The sequence below is a fragment of the Pecten maximus genome, chromosome 4 (assembly GCF_902652985.1).
Source record: "Pecten maximus chromosome 4, xPecMax1.1, whole genome shotgun sequence".
NCBI classification, from domain to species: domain Eukaryota; kingdom Metazoa; phylum Mollusca; class Bivalvia; order Pectinida; family Pectinidae; genus Pecten; species Pecten maximus.
In genome coordinates, this window is record NC_047018.1 from 38,001,497 (window position 1) to 38,023,349 (window position 21,853).

The 21,853-nt window shown below is 36.0% G+C and overlaps 1 protein-coding gene and 1 long non-coding RNA gene across 3 annotated transcripts; both read right to left on the reverse strand.

Annotated features, from left to right (window-relative positions):
- Nucleotides 1-6,300: 6,300 nt before the first annotated feature.
- Nucleotides 6,301-18,326, reverse strand: LOC117326018 (high affinity copper uptake protein 1-like). 2 transcript variants are annotated; one of them, XM_033882588.1, is made up of 6 exons: nt 18,253-18,326; nt 15,753-15,992; nt 13,315-13,387; nt 12,068-12,167; nt 10,855-10,917; nt 6,301-9,363 (listed from the first exon to the last, which is right to left on the reverse strand). In XM_033882588.1, the coding sequence occupies exons 2-6, from the start codon at nt 15,975-15,977 to the stop codon at nt 9,021-9,023; spliced, it is 804 nt and encodes a 267-aa protein (XP_033738479.1). In that variant the 5' UTR covers nt 15,978-15,992; nt 18,253-18,326; the 3' UTR covers nt 6,301-9,020. The 2 variants fall into 2 exon arrangements, with proteins under 2 accessions (XP_033738479.1, XP_033738480.1); XM_033882589.1 differs by lacking the exon at nt 10,855-10,917.
- Nucleotides 18,327-20,571: 2,245 nt separating this feature from the next.
- LOC117326019 lies at nt 20,572-21,472 on the reverse strand. Its single transcript, XR_004532407.1, has 2 exons — nt 21,053-21,472; nt 20,572-20,707 (listed from the first exon to the last, which is right to left on the reverse strand). It is a non-coding gene; the product is annotated as an uncharacterized LOC117326019 (long non-coding RNA).
- Nucleotides 21,473-21,853: the final 381 nt, after the last annotated feature.

The window sequence follows — 21,853 nt, forward strand, 5'->3', positions numbered from 1 at the left end:
GCCACATAAGTTAATTTTCGATCATCAAAAAACTAAAGGAATGTTGTATATATATCCGTATACCTATAAAATCGACTAGAGTTTACATGGTACGGTATACATCTTATTTATTGCACAGGAAATATTTGCTCATTGCACAGGAAATAACAGCATAATAGCACTTTGCTGTACAAGCTGCACCATTCAATACCAGCACTTATTAATCTTGACCTACAGTGTTGGCCATGACCTCCAGCACATATTGATATAGTGTAATGCAAATGTCTGACCAGAATACCTGTTGTTTGGATACATCATATTTGTATATTGATTAATAATTTCACTCTCTAAGATTGTGTATATTTTACAATGTATGAGGCAAGTATCATCAACCTACAGTTCTCTGCTCTCTGGTTTCATTTCATACAAAAAAAAAAAAAAAAAAAAATACATATGGAGTATGTCTGAATACCGATATAGGTCGTAATCCCACTTTAATGGTAATGATGCTTCATATCATTTTTTTTCCCAATACTACACAACAATAATATCAGCATCCTCCCACTATAAATAATAACCCGACAGACTGAAAGAATAAACCTTTTTGTTTCTGACCATTTCGTGGCAGGGGTATAAAAAACCAAGTTCTCTTATCCATTGAGACACTGATCATGAGTTTATTTCAGTATGCATCATTCATCCTAAGATGTGCTTGCATACAAAGTTTGACTAAAGGAGATATGTCCCACATTCATCCTAAGAGGTGAAGTAACTCTGTATCTATGATTAGGAAAAGGGCAGTAACTCTGTTTATATAATCAAAGCAACATGCACTATTTGTAGTTGGTGCAGTATAGTAAACTTGTTAACAACAAACCCAACATGTCACAAAATACCTCTTGATTTAAATGATATCCATCAAAACTAAAGCATTTATCTATAAATTTATCAAAACAGGTAGTACAATACCATAGTAGATTCAATGTAAACAAGGGCCCAATGGGCCCAAATCGCTCACCTGCAATGCAGTGATCTTTTCATATATGGATCCTGCAGTTATTTGAAAGCATGCTTCAGGACCAATATAATGTCTCTCTGCACTTTGGCTTTTCACTAAAAGTCATTTAAAGATTTAAGCATACTTGATCGACGTGACCTTGAATGTGAGTCAAGGTCATTCATTTGAACAAACTTGGTAGCCCTTTACCGCAGCATGCTACAGTCCCAATATCAACTCCCTGGGACTCTTGGTTATTGAGAAGAAGTCGTTTAAAGATTTTAGCCTTTTGACCCCTGTGACCTTGAATGAAAGTCAAGGTCATTCATTTGAACAAACTTGGTAGCCCTTCACCCCAGCATGCTACAGACCCAATATCAACTCCCTGGGACTGTTGGTTATTGAGAAGAAGTCGTTTGAAGATTTTAGCCTTTTTGACTCCTGTGACCTTGAATGAAGGTCAAGGTCATTCATTTGAACAAACTTGGTAGCCCTTCACTCCAGCATGCTACAGACCCAATATCAACTCCCTGGGACTCTTGGTTATTGAGAAGAAGTTGTTTAAAGATTTTAGCCTTTTTGACCCCTGTGACCTTGAATGAAGGTCAAGGTCATTCATTTGAACAAACTTGGTAGCCCTTTACCCCAGCATCCTACAGACCCAATATCAACTCCCTGAGACTCTTGGTTATTGAGAAGAAGTCATTTAAAGATTTTAGCCTTTTTGACTCCTGTGACCTTGAATGAAAGTCAAGGTCATTCATTTGAACAAACTTGGTAGCCCTTCACCCCAGCATGCTACAGACCCAATACCAACTCCCTGGGACTCTTGGTTATTGAGAAGAAGTTGTTTAAAGATTTTAGCCTTTTTGACTCCTGTGACCTTGAATGAAGGTCAAGGTCATTCATTTGAACAAACTTGGTAGCCCTTCACCCCAGCATGCTACAGACCCAATATCAAGTCCCTGGGACTCTTGGTTATTGAGAAGAAGTCGTTTAAAGATTTTAGCCTTTTTGACTCCTGTGACCTTGAATGAAGGTCAAGGTCATTCATTTGAACAAACTTGGTAGCCCTTCACCCCAGCATGCTACAGGACCAATATTAAGTCCCTGGGCCTCTTGGTTATTGAGAAGAAGTCGTTTAAAGATTTTAGCCTTTTTGACTCCTGTGACCTTGAATGAAAGTCAAGGTCATTCATTTGAACAAACTTGGTAGCCCTTTACCCCAGCATGCTACAGGCCAAATATTAGGTCTCTGGGACTGTTGGTTATCGAGAAGAAGTCGTTTAAAGATTTTAGCCTTTTTGACTCCTGTGACCTTGAATGAAGGTCAAGGTCATTCATTTGAACAAACTTGGTAGTCCTTCACCCCAGCATGCTACAGACCCAATATCAACTCCCTGGGACTCTTAGTTATTGAGAAGAAGTCGTTTAAAGATTTTAGCCTTTTTGATCCCTGTGACCTTGAATGAAAGTCAAGGTCATTCATTTGAACAAACTTGGTAGCCCTTCACCCCAGCATGCTACAGACCCAATACCAACTCCCTGGGACTCTTGGTTATTGAGAAGAAGTTGTTTAAAGATTTTAGCCTTTTTGACTCCTGTGACCTTGAATGAAGGTCAAGGTCATTCATTTGAACAAACTTGGTAGCCCTTCACCCCAGCATGCTACAGACCCAATATCAAGTCCCTGGGACTCTTGGTTATTGAGAAGAAGTCGTTTAAAGATTTTAGCCTTTTTGACTCCTGTGACCTTGAATGAAGGTCAAGGTCATTCATTTGAACAAACTTGGTAGCCCTTCACCCCAGCATGCTACAGACCCAATATCAAGTCCCTGGGACTCTTGGTTATTGAGAAGAAGTCGTTTAAAGATTTTAGCCTTTCTGACTCCTGTGACCTTGAATAAAGTTCAAGGTCATTCATTTGAACAAACTTGGTAGCCCTTCACCCCAGCATGCTACAGACCCAATATCAAGTCCCTGGGTCTTTTGGCTATTTAGAAGAAGTCGTCTAATTTTTTTTTAGCATATTTGACTCCTGTGACCTTGAATGAAAGTCAAGGTCATTCATTTGAACAAACTTGGTAGCCCTTTACCCCAGCATGCTACAGACCCAATATCAACTCCCTGGGACTCTTGGTTATTGAGAAGAAGTTGTTTAAAGATTTTAGCCTTTTTGACCCCTGTGACCTTGAATGAAGGTCAACGTTATTCATTTGAACAAACTTGGTAGCCCTTCACCCCAGCATGCTACAGGCCCAATATTAGGTCTCTAGGCCTTTTGGTTATTGAGAAGAAGTTGCTTGAATGGAAAGTTGACGACGGCCGGACGGCCGGACGGCCGGACGGACGACGGACGCCGCGCCACGGCATAAGCTCACTTGCCCTTCGGGCAGGTGAGCTAATAAAACCATCATAAAATGTTCTAAAATTAAGTGCAGGTTTGTAGGCATGTCGATTGAAAAAACATATTCAAACTACAATATTCTGAAAGTACAGTCAAACTTCTTTATCTGAAAGTCGGTGGGGTTTTGAAAAACTTTCAGACATCTGGAGTATTCGAGGTAACAGCGAGTATATTTTATATAAAATTTACTAACCCATGTAATTTTACTCAAGAATAACGTCAGATACCTGAGGTTGATTGCACTACGCCATGCTACACTTATCATCTGACTCAAAATGAGTTATCAGAGTTCGAGATAATGAAGTTTAACTGAATTTATAATGTTGTATTCAAATGACTAGAAATATTGAATCATGCCAATAAAATGACTATCAGTTGGTGTGAAACATTCAATGTAGCAGGAATAAATACTTTCCCTTTAATAATACGCAATTATATTTTTTTCAAGGAACAGGAAAAAAAAAATCACTTATAATTCTTCCTCAGAATAAATAATGATTTAGATTTATATTTACATCAAACCTTCAAATTCAAAATTTATGGATAATATCTGTATTTGACTTCATTAATACTGAGTATTTATGCCTAATAAAAGTAACTACATGTACATCATACAATGTTCATGTACAAGTTAATATTAATGGTGTAAGACTTGTAGAATACTTAATTAATAACCCCTGTTAATTATTGTATGATAATACAGGTTTACAACAATCACAGGACAACCAAAGAAATCAATTTAGCATGCATGCAACATTTGACACTTTTACAAAGTTCTACACCTTTAGACACAAGTATTACCTTGCTTATTAAATATCATTCCGCATTGTTTTCTACTATGTTATCACATGTGTTTCAAGAAAATATACTTTTAAATATAAACTTTATAAACATTACAACAATTTCAAGTATGTTAACTTTATTAATCCCTCTTTATGGCCCAGATAAAACAAACAAGGAGTGTAACTGTCAGAGAAAACTGGAATACACTGGAAAACCTATGTGGTTAGGAAGATTACTCCCATACATTTTCAAATCCGATCGGGAATCAAATCCCACTCACTAGAAGAAAATGAATGTACAAAAAAAAAAAAAAAGGGGGTTATTAAAGGGGGGGTTTGAAAAAAAAACCTTTTCTGGGGGGGGGGTTTTTTTTTAAAGGGAGGGCCCCCCCCCCCCCCCCCCCCCCCCCAAAAAAAAAAAAAAAAAAAAAAAAAAAAAAAAAAAAAAAAAAAAAAAAAAAAAAGGGGGGGGTTTTTGGGGGGGTTTAGTTTACGGAGGGCCAGAAAAGTTACGGAACAAAAGTTACGGATTGGGAAAAAATTTGTTACGGGGGGGAAGAGCTACTGTAGTTATAAAGGAGGGCAAAATTTACAGGCACGGTTACAGAGGGGGGGAGATTAAAAAAGGAGCATAAAGTAAAGGGGGGTTTTGAAATTAATGAAATGTTTTAAACCCTTTGGGGCTATTTAACCTATATTATCCCCCAGGGTAAACAGCTACTAAAGGGCCCAAAACTGTACATAAAGGGACTTTTAAGGGAGGAGTCACAGGTAATTAAAAAATGGAACTACTGTAAGTAATGAAGGGTGTTGAAAAATTTAGACTTTCGTCACTGTTTTTTTCATAAACATATTTTCTAAAAATTTTTAGTATAACCAAAACAAATTTTAAAGCCAGAAAACGTGTTGGTCTTTGCAGCCCAGAAAATAATCATGTGGGTTTTTTGGGTTAAAAATTTTAAATCTATAGAAAAATCAGGAAGTCACACAACAAAATTTAATGAATAAAAACAATCATGATTTTAAAATAATAAACTAGTACATGTCAAACAAATTTAAAAAACCCGTTTTTTTTCGTCCTTCATGAAGTTTCAATACAAGTAAAATTATAGCCAGTGTATTTATCGAAAGTAAGCCTTTTTTTTCAGCAAATAAACATTTTCCACAAAAATTAAGCTTCATCCACAAATAATTAAGCCTTTTATATTTTTTTTAAAAAACTCCAATTTTAGAACAGTTACCAAAATAGGTTCCAATTAAGCCCTAAAAACAAACTTTGAATTAAAATTTTGCAAAAAGGGGTTATCGGGAATAATGTGAAAGCAAAATTTTAACCACATATAAATTAATTTTTAATTAAAAAAAATAAAGGGGTTTTTTTTTTTTTAAAAAATTAAAAGGGAGGTTTAAATTTTTTGGAATTTTTATTGACAGGAAAATTTCCCGCAAGGGAAAAAAAAATGCACTTTCTTTTCAAATGAACCTTAATACCCCCAAAAAAACTTCCCACCTTGGATATAGAAATTGAAAATTTTTGTAAAAAGGGTACCTATTTGTTTGGGTAAAATTTTTTAAAATTTTTAAAATTTACCTTTAAAAATTTATATTTTACAATTTTTTTTCCCCCTCGTTTTTTTTTTTCCCCCCCAAAAAAAAAAAAAATAAAAAAACCTTGGGTTTTTAAAAGTAAAAGGTGTTCCCATTTTTTTAATACAACATTGTTTTTCCCCTATAACAACTTTTTTTTTTTTTTTTTTTTTTTAAAAAAAAAAAAAAAAAACCCCTTTTTTTTTTTTTTTTTTGGGGGCCCCCCGGGGGGGCCCCCCCCCCCCCCCCCCCCCCCCCCAACAAATTTTCCCCTTGGTTATTGAGAAGAAGTTGTTTAAAGATTTTAGCCTTTTTGACCCCTGTGACCTTGAATGAAGGTCAACGTTATTCATTTGAACAAACTTGGTAGCCCTTCACCCCAGCATGCTACAGGCCCAATATTAGGTCTCTAGGCCTTTTGGTTATTGAGAAGAAGTTGCTTGAATGGAAAGTTGACGACGGCCGGACGGCCGGACGGCCGGACGGACGACGGACGCCGCGCCACGGCATAAGCTCACTTGCCCTTCGGGCAGGTGAGCTAATAAAACCATCATAAAATGTTCTAAAATTAAGTGCAGGTTTGTAGGCATGTCGATTGAAAAAACATATTCAAACTACAATATTCTGAAAGTACAGTCAAACTTCTTTATCTGAAAGTCGGTGGGGTTTTGAAAAACTTTCAGACATCTGGAGTATTCGAGGTAACAGCGAGTATATTTTATATAAAATTTACTAACCCATGTAATTTTACTCAAGAATAACGTCAGATACCTGAGGTTGATTGCACTACGCCATGCTACACTTATCATCTGACTCAAAATGAGTTATCAGAGTTCGAGATAATGAAGTTTAACTGAATTTATAATGTTGTATTCAAATGACTAGAAATATTGAATCATGCCAATAAAATGACTATCAGTTGGTGTGAAACATTCAATGTAGCAGGAATAAATACTTTCCCTTTAATAATACGCAATTATATTTTTTTCAAGGAACAGGAAAAAAAAAATCACTTATAATTCTTCCTCAGAATAAATAATGATTTAGATTTATATTTACATCAAACCTTCAAATTCAAAATTTATGGATAATATCTGTATTTGACTTCATTAATACTGAGTATTTATGCCTAATAAAAGTAACTACATGTACATCATACAATGTTCATGTACAAGTTAATATTAATGGTGTAAGACTTGTAGAATACTTAATTAATAACCCCTGTTAATTATTGTATGATAATACAGGTTTACAACAATCACAGGACAACCAAAGAAATCAATTTAGCATGCATGCAACATTTGACACTTTTACAAAGTTCTACACCTTTAGACACAAGTATTACCTTGCTTATTAAATATCATTCCGCATTGTTTTCTACTATGTTATCACATGTGTTTCAAGAAAATATACTTTTAAATATAAACTTTATAAACATTACAACAATTTCAAGTATGTTAACTTTATTAATCCCTCTTTATGGCCCAGATAAAACAAACAAGGAGTGTAACTGTCAGAGAAAACTGGAATACACTGGAAAACCTATGTGGTTAGGAAGATTACTCCCATACATTTTCAAATCCGATCGGGAATCAAATCCCACTCACTAAGAAGAAAGGCAAGTGTGTTACCATTGCATCCCCTGACAATTCATTAAATAACCTTTTGTAAAATATTAGGAATGCATAACAAATTAATGGTCAATGAACAAACTCATAACATATTTAAGCAATAAACAGTGGTTTTAATGTTGTTATAGTCGATATGGCAGCAAGATGTATGGTGGGCAAATGTAGCATGGGAACCCAAACAGGTTCCCATTCCATGTGCAACTATAACAACATTAAAACCACTGTTCAATACTTATATTTACATTGTCTTACCATTTCCATAAAAAAACTGAAGCAACCAAAAAAATCCCACCTTTTTTAATGTCCCATGACCCACTGGGTGTTATAGCCTGAGGCACTGGGTGTTATAGGCGTATGGTGGCAACTGCCTCTTAGCATTGTGTCAATGGGGAAATGCGGAGCAAATGTAAATATACATCAAGGAGCATTAGTTCTGTTCACTATAAATTACCCAACTAGCAACAACCAACGAACCTCCAGTATAGACTCAATCAGTCAATTCTCAGAAGCCTTAAACCAGAAACAACCAATCAACTCTCAGTATAACCTTGACAATGCAAAAACTAATAAACTCTCACAACATCCATTCCATTTTTAGCAGACTCAACCAAGCAACGATCAATTAATTCTTTGGAGACTATAAACCCTGCGTAAACTTGCAGTTAACTCTCAGCCTAAAAAGCAATCACAGCCTAACTTTCAATTACCTCTTGGTTCACATACAAACATAAATATAAAAGCAAATTACAGAGAAAAACATCTTATAAAATAAAATAAACAGAATTTTTTCAAGTCTATATACAGTTAAAGACAGGTATACAAAACTATAACAGATTGCACCAACAAGTTATCTAATTGTGTAGAACATTTTTGTGTACTTTTGTTAACAAACACAACAAAACATACAAACGATACACCAATTTCATTTCAGAATGTGAAATCGGCTAACAAACACATTTACAACGAACTAGAAAACCTCATTACTGAGTATATACATTCCTGTTCTTGGCAAGTGGCATATTGTGTTCATACATTTAGTATGTCGTAACAAATGTAAGCAGGCTGGCTGGTCATAAGTGACAAAATGAAATCACAAATAGTTCATCAAACCCACTTTTACATCATACTTATGCTGAAAAGAATGACAGAATGTCAGGCTCAGTTCCCTTTAATCATAGATTATCTGAGAATAATTAAACTGCCAACTGCAGAGATACTAGATATAAATGTATATGGCAAGGGTAGGACGGTGTCAGCACCTGATTTGATCAGCCAATCAGCTGGTGCCTTGTTATATAAAGAACAACCAATCAAATATTTCATTACAAAACCAGCGAAGTCTGTGGCACAACACGACTTGACAATATGATCAGAGGTGGGATTACACAGAAGAGTCCAAACAACAATATGTACATGTATTTGCAGTGTTATCCTCACATAATCTCCATAATTCACCAATACGCAGTATGATTTACAATTAAATCCAAACAAGGGTGTTTTTCTATAGTATTATCTATACAATATCATATCATCAGCTTTATATACGCTCCCTTAAGTTACCAAAAAACTAGTCGAAGATCCTTGTTTGTTACAAATATGCATGTGGTTCTGGTTAGACAAACACGATACTGGCGACTCTAGATTTTCGTCTCCCTTGTGTTGTTGGTGTCAAGATCAAGGTTGGTCTCCATGCCCTCTCTCAGAGGTTCCAGCTCAGACTCACGGAACTCACTACGTCCCAGTTCCTGTTTGAGAGGGGAGGTGTGGCACTCGTTCTGACAGGAGGCCTCAATGTCCAGACTACCGAGCTGGTGAACCTTCCATCCACAGACGAAAAAGCCTCCCCCCAGAGCCACCAACATGGTGACTACCACCCAGACATTGTAGGTCATCACCACCAGCATGAGGATGTAGCTACAAACCATCTGGACCACGTATAGCAATGTCTGTAACAAGTGCTCTCTGCTCCTTATAGAGTATCTGTGAACAACAAGGTCAAATGTCATACTATGAGATTAAGAGGTCATTTTAATGTATTTAGTCTTGATCATGGCCTTAAATCAAAATTTTAAAGCAAACAGCAAACTTACGCTGTCTAATGCTGATTAAGGTCAAATAGTACTTGTAACATTGATACAACCTCAGCAGTTCCTATATTTTTTAATTGTGAAATAAAAACAGTTCTTCAGTGAGTAAACTTAGTAGGTGTTGACAAGACAGTGAGTTTGTAAGTGCTCTCTGCAGATGTAGTACAGACTTGTTTTTTTTATAATATTGTCTGTAAGTGTTACAGAGACGGAGAATTTGTAGGTGTTGGTATTGTTTGAAGCTGTATGAGAAACAGAAGACAAATTGTAGGTGTTAACTAAATGTAGAAGAGAGAGAGACAGAGAGACAGAGAGAGACAGAGACAGAGGGTGTGTAGGTTTAGGACAGACAGAGAGGGAGAGACAGAGTGTGTAGGTGTAGGACAGACAGAGAAGGAGAGAGGGTGTGAATGTGAAGAACAGAGATGGAGAGACAGAGTGTGTAGGAAAAGGACAGACAGAGGACAGACAGAGTGTGTAGGTGTAGGACAGAGATAGAGAGACGGACAGACAGAGTGTGTAGGTGTAGGACAGAGATAGAGAGACAGAGTGTGTAGGTGTAGGACAGAGATAGAGAGACAGACAGAGTGTGTAGGTGTAGGACAGAGATAGAGAGACAGACAGAGTGTGTAGGTGTAGGACAGACAGAGGACAGACAGAGTGTGTAGGTGTAGGACAGAGATAGAGAGACAGAGTGTGTAGGTGTAGGACAGAGATAGAGAGACAGAGTGTGTAGGTGTAGGACAGAGATAGAGAGACAGAGTGTGTAGGTGTAGGACAGAGATAGAGAGACAGACAGAGTGTGTAGGTGTAGGACAGAGATAGAGAGACATAGTGTGTAGGTGTAGGACAGAGATAGAGAGACAGAGTGTGTAGGTGTAGGACAGAGATAGAGAGACAGAGTGTGTAGGTGTAGGACAGAGATAGAGAGACAGACAGAGTGTGTAGGTGTAGGACAGAGATAGAGAGACATAGTGTGTAGGTGTAGGACAGAGATAGAGAGACAGTGTGTAGGTGTAGGACAGATAGAGAGACAGAGTGTGTAGGTGTAGGACAGAGATAGAGAGACAGAGTGTGTAGGTGTAGGACAGAGATAGAGAGACAGACAGAGTGTGTAGGTGTAGGACAGACAGAGGACAGACAGAGTGTTTAGGTGTAGAACAGAGATAGAGAGACAGAATGTGTAGGTGTCGGACAGAGATAGAGGGAGAGACAGAGTGTAGATGTAGGACAGACAGATGGACAAACAGGTAGTGTATACATGTAGAAAGACTTAGAGAAAGGCAAAGGTTTGGGTGTGGAGAGAGAATGGAAAGGAATGTAGAGTAGTGTTGGACTGACAGGAGAGCATTTAGAATGAGTAGGTATATATTGTATGTGTGACCTGATTTGTTCGTAGGTGTCAGCTAGAAGGCGTGTTGTGTCACTAGTCTCTGGTTCAGCTGGTCTGTAATGGCAAAGTGCTGCTGATAAGTATGTGTGGTCTACTTTCACAGATATCCATGTTAACTGAGAGAGAGTTTCAAAGTGTTTTCTTGTTATGCAATTATAGTGTGATTTCAGTGTAGTAGTGTGCCCAGGAAATGGTCTTCAAAAAAAAAATCTTTCTGTATTTATAGCTTGTGAAATGTTTCAAGACCAATGTTATAAAATATTCAGGTGACAATACTCTCTAAGTTCCACATATACCGTATTTGACCTAATAAGGGCACAGGGCGCGGGTAATTGACAGTGGGGGGGCGCCCTTATTAAGATTAGTTATTCTGAAGTTTTATGAAACAGACTATACCTTATAGCAGAACACCCAAGGTTGTGGAAACGGTAAAATATTCAGTCATAAAAATATTCCAGATGAAGATATCTATTCATTATCATATATAAAGCTTAAACATCACTTGAATACTCCTGTAAACTTGTAAACCATGCCAGCTGATCTTTAGACCAGAGAACGTGGGTTCCACCATTTATGTTCAAATGGAACTCTTTGTGTTCTATTTATAGAAACAGGTGATTTCCCAGATCATATCAGACATCGTTTTGTTTGACCTAATAATTGATTTACAATGTCTTTTACTAGCTTTCTGTTCTGAACAAAAGTTATTTATCAACAAGAATGAAGTCTTTACTTTATCTTCAAATAAAGATGGTACGTTATTATTTGTATGTGTGTTTAGTTTTGGGTGCTCTTTGCACTGACATGTCATCTGTAGCCTGTAGGAATACACAAAATGTGGCGAAAACATGTGTTCCAGTTACTTAATTTGCTAAAGAAAATTGAACACATAAAGTAGCAAAATATTTCACATGAATTATTACTTTTGAACACCATTTTGACACCATTTTGACACTCAGTCAAAGATTTATTTCCTTGAAAAAAGGTAGGGGCGCCCTTATTAGGTCAAATACGGTATGTACAATTGTCCAGCAAATTTTAATCCATATCTTTAAGTTATCCGACTTTCTTGGTAAGGAGACTGCCTCCCTCACCAATAAAATGCCTGACTATGAGGTGCCACTGAGGCTTTTTTGTATCTAAACACCATAGGATTGCCTTGACATGTGACTGCCCTTGTCTAATTAAAACCAGGATAACCTACTCTGTAATCGCGATATCCCTGTGAATGTACTGGCGGAGATACTTGACCGCTTCATAAAGGACCCCAATCACAATGGTCATCAGGATCAGGCAAAAAATTCCTACAAAAAATACCGACATTTGATGATCTTTTTTTTTTTATCAACAGATGAACATGAGTTCTAATCACAAATTTGTTCTATTAAATGATGTACAATTACATCAAATTTAAAGAAATATAGAATTTAAGACTTAGACATTTACCTTGACTGAGAACAATGATGGACATTTGAGATAAACACATGACAATCATTTTGATGTTACAAATGATGCTGAATTTTGAATTGATCACACAAAAGTGGTATTTCATATCTACAACAACAAGGGAAAGAAGCAAATGAAATTTGAGAAAGATCTAATGAATGTTGTTCTAGAGAAACACCATATTATGGAAAGACAATAAAGCTGACACAATCTTACATTTTTATAGGTTATAGCATCCTCAGAAACCTGGGAGACTCGGCTCTGTGCTTTGTGTACATGACAGAGCAGAGTTTCATGGGTTTCTGATGATGGAGTCATATGAACTACAATAAGAATAAGAATTTGGCATTTTATATACCACTATGTCACAGCAACATAGCTGTCTCAAAAAGGTTCACAAATTATCATCCATAGTTATTGAGCCTTTAGCAATGTCAGCCAATATCTTTCTCAACTCCTTGTGGAGAAAACAGCCGGAGCCATCATTTCAGCATTAACAGCTTACACACAACATTTCTTGCACTGCCCTACCACATACTCAATTACATCACAACACAACACAACAAAGTAAAGTTTCTTGTTCAAGGATCCAACACAGCACCCTTGCCTGTACTTGAACTAGCGACCCCTTGGTCACAAAGTCGTACGTCCTAGCTACAACTAGACCACCTGGCCTCCTACTAAACTCTGTGAAAAGTTAATTGATGTGGATGTCAATCACTACACATTTTAATACTTTTGTTGATCTGTCGAGAGTGTGAGAAACAATAATAAGATATTTATCTTTGTGTCTATCCCTGAATATATCTGGGCTAAAAATAGATTATAAACTATTTCAGTACATGTCTACACAGACTGTAACAAAGTGTAACAGATAGACACAAATGTATGACATATATCAACTACAGCTGCTTCAAACTGCCCCTTAACTATAAGATTGAATATCAGTTGACCTTCAAACTATATATACCTTGAATAATTCAGTTGACCTTTAAACTGACTTACCTGTTTTTGCATCCAATGTAAATGATTCAAAAAGCACTGTCCCTCTCCAGTTGAAATTAAAATACATTGGATGCTGTAAAAGAAAACAATTATAATGATATATAATCAAACAAAGAACATTACGGATAGATCTGAGTTGTCAAAGTTGAGGGTTTAAAGATTTTTTTTTCAGCCTAGCCAACTTGAAACAGAAACAGAAACAGTTTCTCAACAGATTACAGGTAAATGATGATCACAACCCACTTACAAGTAAATGATGATCACAACATTAACCCACTTACAGGTAAATGATGATCCCAACCCACTTACAGGTAAATGATGATCATAACCCACTTACAGGAAAATGTTGATCACAACCCAACTACTAGTAAATGATGACCACAACCCACTTACAGGTAAATGATGACCACAACCCACTTACAGGTAAATGATGACCACAACCCACTTACAGGTAAATTATGACCACAACCCACCTACTGGTAAATGATCACAACCCACTTACAGGTAAATGATGATCACAACCCACTCTACAGGTAAATGATGATTCACAACCCACACTTACAGGTAAATGATGACCCAACCCATGACAGTAAATGATGACCGGCCAACCCACTTACAGGTAAATGATGACAACAAAGTTAAATGATGATCACAACCCACTCAACTAGTAAACTGGATGATAAAACCCAACTACTGGTAAATTATCACAACCCACTTACTGGTAAATGATGACCACAACCCACTTACTGGTAAATGATGATCACAACCCACCTACATGTAAATGATGACTACAACCCACTAACAGGTAAATTATGATCACAACCCACTTACAGGTAAATGATGACCACAATCCACTTACTGGTAAATGATGACCACAACCCACTTACAGTTAAATGACGATCACAACCCACTCACTAGTAAATGATGATCACAACCCAACTACTAGTAAATGATCACAACCCACTTACTGGTAAATGATGATCCCAACCCACTTACTGGTAAATGATGATCCCAACCCACTTACCGGTAAATGTTGACCACAACCCAACTACTAGTTAATGATCACAACCCACTTACTGGTAAATGATGATCCCAACCCACTTACAGGTAAATGATGATCACAACCAACTTACCGGTAAATGATGATCACAACCCACTTACTGGTAAATGTTGACAACAACCCACTTATAGGTAAATGATGATCACAACCCACTTACTGGTAAACAATGACCACAACCCACTTAATTACAGGTAAATGATGACCACAACCCACTTACAGGTAAATGATGATCACAACCCACTTACTGGTAAATGATGATCACAACCCATCTACTTGTAAATGATGATCACAACCCACTTACTGGTAAATGATGATCACAACCTATCTACTTGTAAATGATGATCACAACCCACTTAATTACAGGTAAATGATGATCACAACCCACTTACTGGTAAATGATGATCACAACCCATCTACTGGTAAATGATGATCACAGCCCACATAGAGGTAAATGATTATCACAACCCACTTACTGGTATATCACATACATGTACCAGTAGATTGTGATCAAAACCAAGCTTGCTGTTTGAGGGTTTAAACCTGTTTTGTAATTCATGTCAAAGTAATGAGTTTCCATCTAGAATTAGTCAGCACCTATGAGAAAATAATAACTGCACAAAAAAGTTATACCAGGTATCTGGGTGTGGTTTAAATGTTTTGAGCATAAAATGTTTTGTAACCTGATCCTATCTGACTAAAATCAGCTGTTGTGTGGCTCCCTGTTTGTATATATGCATGTTTTAACATTCAGGCCTAATAGGTAGTAAATAAATCTATGTTACAACTGATTTTAATATTCTTATCAGATTGTAACAGGAGACTATACAAATCATACTTTATATAACATAAAATGTTAACACTGCAATTTTCCAGTTTAATTTTAACCTACAATCAAGTGTGCTTTTGCTTAAATCTAAATTACAAACTTTATTTAAAATATTAACTTTATTAATTTGACAATAATCGATGATATATTTTCCTAATGCTTTAAAAAAATTGATTAAAATCCTATCCTGAAATCCAAGATGGCTGCCTAAAACTGTCCAGGTGTCCATATTGTTTTTTCTACCCACACAAAAAAAAAAAAAAAAAAGGAAAAAGAAAAGAAAAAAATTTCACAACAAGGATTCATCAGGAGCCTAAGTAAAAATTCATTTTAGAAATTTCTAAAAAGAAATTTTAAAGAAATAATGAAAACCAACTCTGACCATGAAATCCAAGATGGCTGACAATTGGCCATTTCGTTCTTCTTACAACAAAGTGATGTTGTACGAATAGGATAAAAGTGAACATGCAGTCATGCAAAGTTATTATTATTGAACTATTTGCATGATTTACAATTTAAACTGTGATTGGCTACATCAATTAATACACTTACATGCTCTATCGAATGGTGTTTAGCATTCTGATGACCTGAGTGGGAAAAGTGGTTATGTCGGTCATGAGCAATACTGTGGTCCTGATGATCAGCTGATGTGGTGGTCATCATGTTGTGGTCATGGTGATGGTGTTGGTGGTGACTGTGGTCCATGATTATAACTATGGCGATGGTAAGTACACAGAGTATCAATAGTATACGTGGTCCATAGTAACGCAGCCTCATCTACTGGATCTCATCCTACAACACAAACAACAGTCTATAGTACCTCATCTACTGGATCTCATCCTACAACACAAACAACAGTCTATAGTACCTCATCTACTGGATCTCATCCTACAACACAAACAACAGTCTATAGTATAACCCATCTACTGAATCTCATCCTACAACACAAACAACAGTCTATAGTACCTCATCTACTGGATCTCATCCTACAACACAGACAACAGTCTATAGTAACCCATCTACTGGATCTCATCCTACAACACAAACAACAATCTATAGTAACCCATCTACTGGATCTTATCCTACAACACAAACAACAGTCTATAGTAACCCATCTACTGGATCTCATCCTACAACACAAACAACAGTCTATAGTAACCCATCTACTAGATCTCATCCTACAACACAAACAACAATCTATAGTACCCCATCTACTGGATCTCATCCTACAACACAAACAACAGTCTATAGTAACCCATCTACTGGATCTCATCCTACAACACACACAACAATCTATAGTAACCCATCTACTGGATCTCATCCCATAACACAAACAACAATCTATAGTAACCTATCTACTGGATCTCATCCTACAACACAAACAACAGTCTCTAGTAACCCATCTACTGGATCTCATCCTACAACACAAACAACAATCTATAGTAACCCATCTACTGGATCTCATCCTACAACACAAACAACAGTCTATAGTAACCCATCTACTAGATCTCATCCTACAACACAAACAACAGTCTATAGTTAACTACCTACATGTATATGGACAGATATTTCTTGCACCAAAAATAACAGGCCAATAGGAAGACAATCTTGCAACATGAAACCTTTGAATATTAAGCAATTTCATTACGGAATAATGAATACTCAAATATAACCACATGCCACAGGGTTAGCAAATGACACTAAAGGCTGGACAACCTATCGTACATTCATACACTTTGTAAATACTACATACCAGTACTTACTTAAGCTATGTTCATACACAGACATGATATATACTACTTGTCCAAAGGTTGTATTTAATTTCATGTCCAGTGATACACCTACATATATATTTGAATTGGTCATTTTCCTATAGGTTTATTCTTAATCTATGGGTCCCACTAGTATATTTTCCATATTTTTAGAATTTCTATGGGTCCCATATAGAGTCCATAACCTGGGACTGCATGGTGTATAGATTGATCACTGCATGTCTTTTTGCTCTTGCGTCTTCCTACTTGAGTCCGACACACATTTCAGAATTTGTCAAATCATATGTATACCTCCATGTCTGTAAAGGTATAATTTCATATAAGCCAGGCCTGAAATTTTGACTTAAAGAATTTTACCCTGGGGCTTGGTGAATACTACAATAGCAATATAATAACATGTGTACTCACAAATCTTGATAAGAGGGCCAGAGAACCATTAACTATTATAAAGAAATCACAACAAAATATTATCAGGGAAAGTAATATCCAATTATACATAAGAATTCTCATTTCGGGCTCCCTTTCTCAGCGTCCTTCATAGCAATTATGTTGGAACAAATGGTTTAGAGTTGCCAAGTTTGAAGATCACTAAAAAAAATAGGTGCAGAGGGCCTTGATTAAAATATTTAAGCAATCAAAGTAAAATATTTTCATACACAATGTTGCTTTTTTTGTCATTAATATCTCGCTTATTACATTCACGGCGCCTGTCAAAAGTTTCTCGCCGTGTTGAATGTCTAGTCTTATATTGAAAAATAGCCAGAAATACCTATATATATTGTTAAAAAATAGCCAGAAATACCTATGTAGTATATATTGTCAATATATATAGGTATCTCTGGCCATTTTTTAATATAAGACTAGACATGCCCCTGTGGTGTATGTACATGTACTGACCTTTGACAGACAAGTCCCTGTCACAGGGACACGTTACAATAGTAATGTATGTATAAAATATATGGGGGTCGATATAAACATAACACTGTGTTATGTTTATATCGACCCCCCATATATTTTGCTGTTCGAAAGATTATTGACAGATTGATATGAAACCAATATACATAGTTTGCTTTTACCTATCATAATAATTTGATTTTTCCAATCACAACAAAATTGTCATATTCAGATTTTAAGAATATGCAGGACCGTAGGACGTCCCCGACCAAACACATTGGGCTGTCAGTGTCATGGCTCGGTAGTCTCAGAAACATAATGAGCTGTTGTAGCATCCTGTAACCATACCAACACAGTATAGATAATATGTCGTTTATCTCACGTACCTGTTAAAATATATCATCAGTGTTATCAGTGACACGTCCGCACGGAGATTTTCACTTGGAGTTCCGAATGGATGTGATCCGAATGGTTGTCTACCGGAAGTAATAAAAGCAGACTGTTTTTGCAAACCGATTGAAACGGATTAACTTTAAAAGATAAACAAATAGATTATGTTAATGTTTAACTGTTATTCCACAATTAAGATATTTATAGCTCTGTCTTATTTCGTTGACACTATCTAGTACACGTGTGTTCCTTTTCCTACCTGCCCCATTTAAATCGGGTTACGCAGAAATTAGTTTCAAATTAGAAATAGCGCGGCGGCTGGTTTGTAGCCTAACCTATTTTATTCCCCATGGTAAAATATAAAACAGTTTATTTTTTCAGCCTACCTAGTATGAAAGGCAAAATTTTTTTTCAAAACATTTCATATCCGTTATATCAAAGTTTAATAACTCTTTAATATTTTTGAATTTATTTTTTAATTTTCCAATGGCATTGTGAATATTTCATTCGTTTTGAAAATAAAGTGTTAGTATTTGTGATTTCTTCACCCGTTGTTATCTATATTGGTTTATAAAATTTGATCATTCATCCTGTACAGCAGTCCATCTTTTAATTGATAAGAAGGATACAGATCTAATGCATGTCAAATATCAGCAAAATATCTTGATTGCCCACTTAATAAAGGGAGATAATTAAGTATTTTTGGTGTGATCATTAATAAGTTTAATAAAATAAAGCAATATTAGCTGTTATGTATGCAGATTGAAACAAAACAACAACTTAATACATCACAATCACTTTTATTATATAATTATGAAGAAATTCAAAAAATACACATGCATTAATTTTGGATTCTTTCAATCTTTTTAATGTATCAAATCAAACTTTTTTTCTCTTTGTAATCTTAAAAGGAGCAAACCTTTTTTAGCTCCAATTTCAAAATAATCCCAGCCCCCTCCCCTATATAGTTGGTGCCCAAGTAAATAATTAAACGCATTGTAATGTGTGCGTTAAAGCACTCAAATTCTAATTTAATGGGTGTTATTTTTGTCACATGATTGCCTATCTACTTCCACTTCCAAACACGTCACATGATCGTCTGTTTACTTCAAAATATGTCACATGATTGTCTGTCTACATCCTAATACGTCACATGATTGTCTGTCTACATCCTAATACGTCACATGATTGTCTGTCTACATCCTAATACGTCACATGATTGTCTGTCTACATCCTAATACGTCACATGATTGTCTGTCTACATCCTAATACGTCACATGATTGTCTGTCTACATCCTAATACGTCACACGATTGTTAATGAGGAGTTTACAGAAATATTTAACGAAACCTATAGGTAGTCATAATCTGAAACAAATATCGAAAATATGTATGTCGTCACATAAGCTGAATATTGAGGTAGGTCAATACAACAATACTGAACGAAGTCGTAGAATATGTACATCATGCGTATTGAAGATGAGTATCACTTTATAATAACATGTGAATGCTATATAAACATTTAAGAAACAAGCTTATTCTCTAAAGCCTAGTATGTTCAAATTTATTCAATTATTGAAAACAGATAACAAAAAAGATTTGTCAAATTTAGCAAAGTTTCTCAGATTAAGTAACAAAAAGCGAATAGTTAATTAATGCTATGCAACAGCGATAGACAAATATGATATCTGGGTCATAGATTAATGTGAGATTGGTTAATATGATGTGAGAATAATAGTTTGATGAGCAGATGAATGGAATGGGAAACAATTACATAAATGTAATGAGAGAATGATAGATAAAGGTAATGTGAATAATAAATCGCTGTAATGTGAGAATGATAGAATGTTAGAAAAATGTTTTAAGAATATTGTATCATTATAATACTGTGAGAATGATAAGTGAGAATGATAAATACATGTATATAAATCCCTAGAGTAACATTTGAATGTGATGTGAGAATAATATATGTAATATATATATAATAGATGTAATTGTAGGTTATTGTAATGTGAGATGTCTCTCTACACTATATATGTTGTGAGTGTTGTGTCTGTATATAGTTTGTCGTTTTTGTTTGTACTGTATAGAGATATATGCACTGCACTGATGAACCAAATGGTTTAAAGTATTATCCAATGACGCCTCGGTTTTTCTTTGATCTTTTGTTGGCGATATATTGCATGCTATGTGATATTTCAAATATCACATATGTGATATCTGAAATATCACATGGCATTTCTGATTGGTCCATGCCTCAGTCTTGAGGCGGGGCCAATTTCAAATGTGGGCATGACAAATGAACAAAGACAGGAAATACATTTTAAACAAAATTTAATGAAATACGAGTGCCGTTTAGAAATGTTCTTTGTTGTCTTCTTTCTTCACCTTGTATGAACGTACAGCTGTGCTGCGATGTTCCGTCCTGTCCATATTGAGTTGTTCATCAAAACCTGACGAAACAGAATATAAAACCCTGTTCAGTATATTTTAACAGATCAGTAAAAAAAAACGCATTCACGATTACATATAAAATTTCATTCATTTAAAAAAAAAAAATGGTTATACAGATTACGCCAAATATAATCATACAATTTCGTTGCACAAAAATCTTATCATAAACAAAATAGTGATGAAAATAATAACAGGACGAGTGGATAAAAATACCGATTAACCGATTCATCGATGTATTTAAACAATTTCATGGACTTGGAAAGATTCGTGACATCGTGAACGTCGAAATTTACGAAAAATACTTCATTTCACAATTTGTTCAAACGATATGATTTTAGACTTACCTGCTTGGTAAAGGGAAGTAGCGCAGGTCCTCTTTCCGGAGCAGTTACCGTTTGTGTAATTTCCCTCGAATCCTGCAGTCTTTCACATGTTTTTCACATTACCATTCAGTTTATTTACAGTTGGTTGCGTTAATTCCTTGGTATCAAATAATCCAATGTCAGTAGCTACCGTGTCACTATCTTCCAGTTCCTACTCATACTTGGTCGAGGTCGGTAAACACATCGACATCAATGATCAGTACCTGATCCGCCATGGTTGACAGTCTCACTAGAAATGAATAGGCTACTGTGACAGAATGAAACGTGTCAGAAATTGGCGGGAAACATATCACAGTGACAGGTTTTTATCAATTTTATAGCTCCACCCCTAGGCACGTGGGTGACAAAACCTCGGCTGTCATTGGATAAAACAGATACAAAATGGGTACTCGTGACGTATCGCATATATCACACTCGTGCTACGCACTCGTGTGATATATCCGATACATCACTCGTACCCATTATGTATCTATTACATAAAGAATAGAATAGTCTACTTCCAAATACGTCACACATGATTGTCTGTCTACTTCCAAATACGTCACACATGATTGTCTGTCTTCTTCCAAATACGTCACACATGATTGTCTGTCTACTTCCAAATACGTCACACGATTGTCTGTCTACTTCCAAATACGTCACATGATTGTCTGTCTACTTCCAAATACGTCACATGATTGTCTGTCTACTTCCAAATACGTCACATGATTGCCTGTCTACTTCCAAATACGTCACATGATTGTCTGTCTACTTCCAAATACG

Coding starts and splice junctions, on each gene's coding strand:
- LOC117326018 (XM_033882588.1), bottom strand. CDS start 15,977: ATGAGGCTGCGTTACTATGGACCACGTATACTATTGATACTCTGTGTA. Junction 13,388..15,752: donor AACACCATTCGATAGAGCAT/GTAAGTGTATTA, acceptor TTTCTTTTACAG/CATCCAATGTATTTTAATTT. Junction 12,168..13,314: donor TACATTGGATGCAAAAACAG/GTAAGTCAGTTT, acceptor TATTTTTTGTAG/GAATTTTTTGCCTGATCCTG.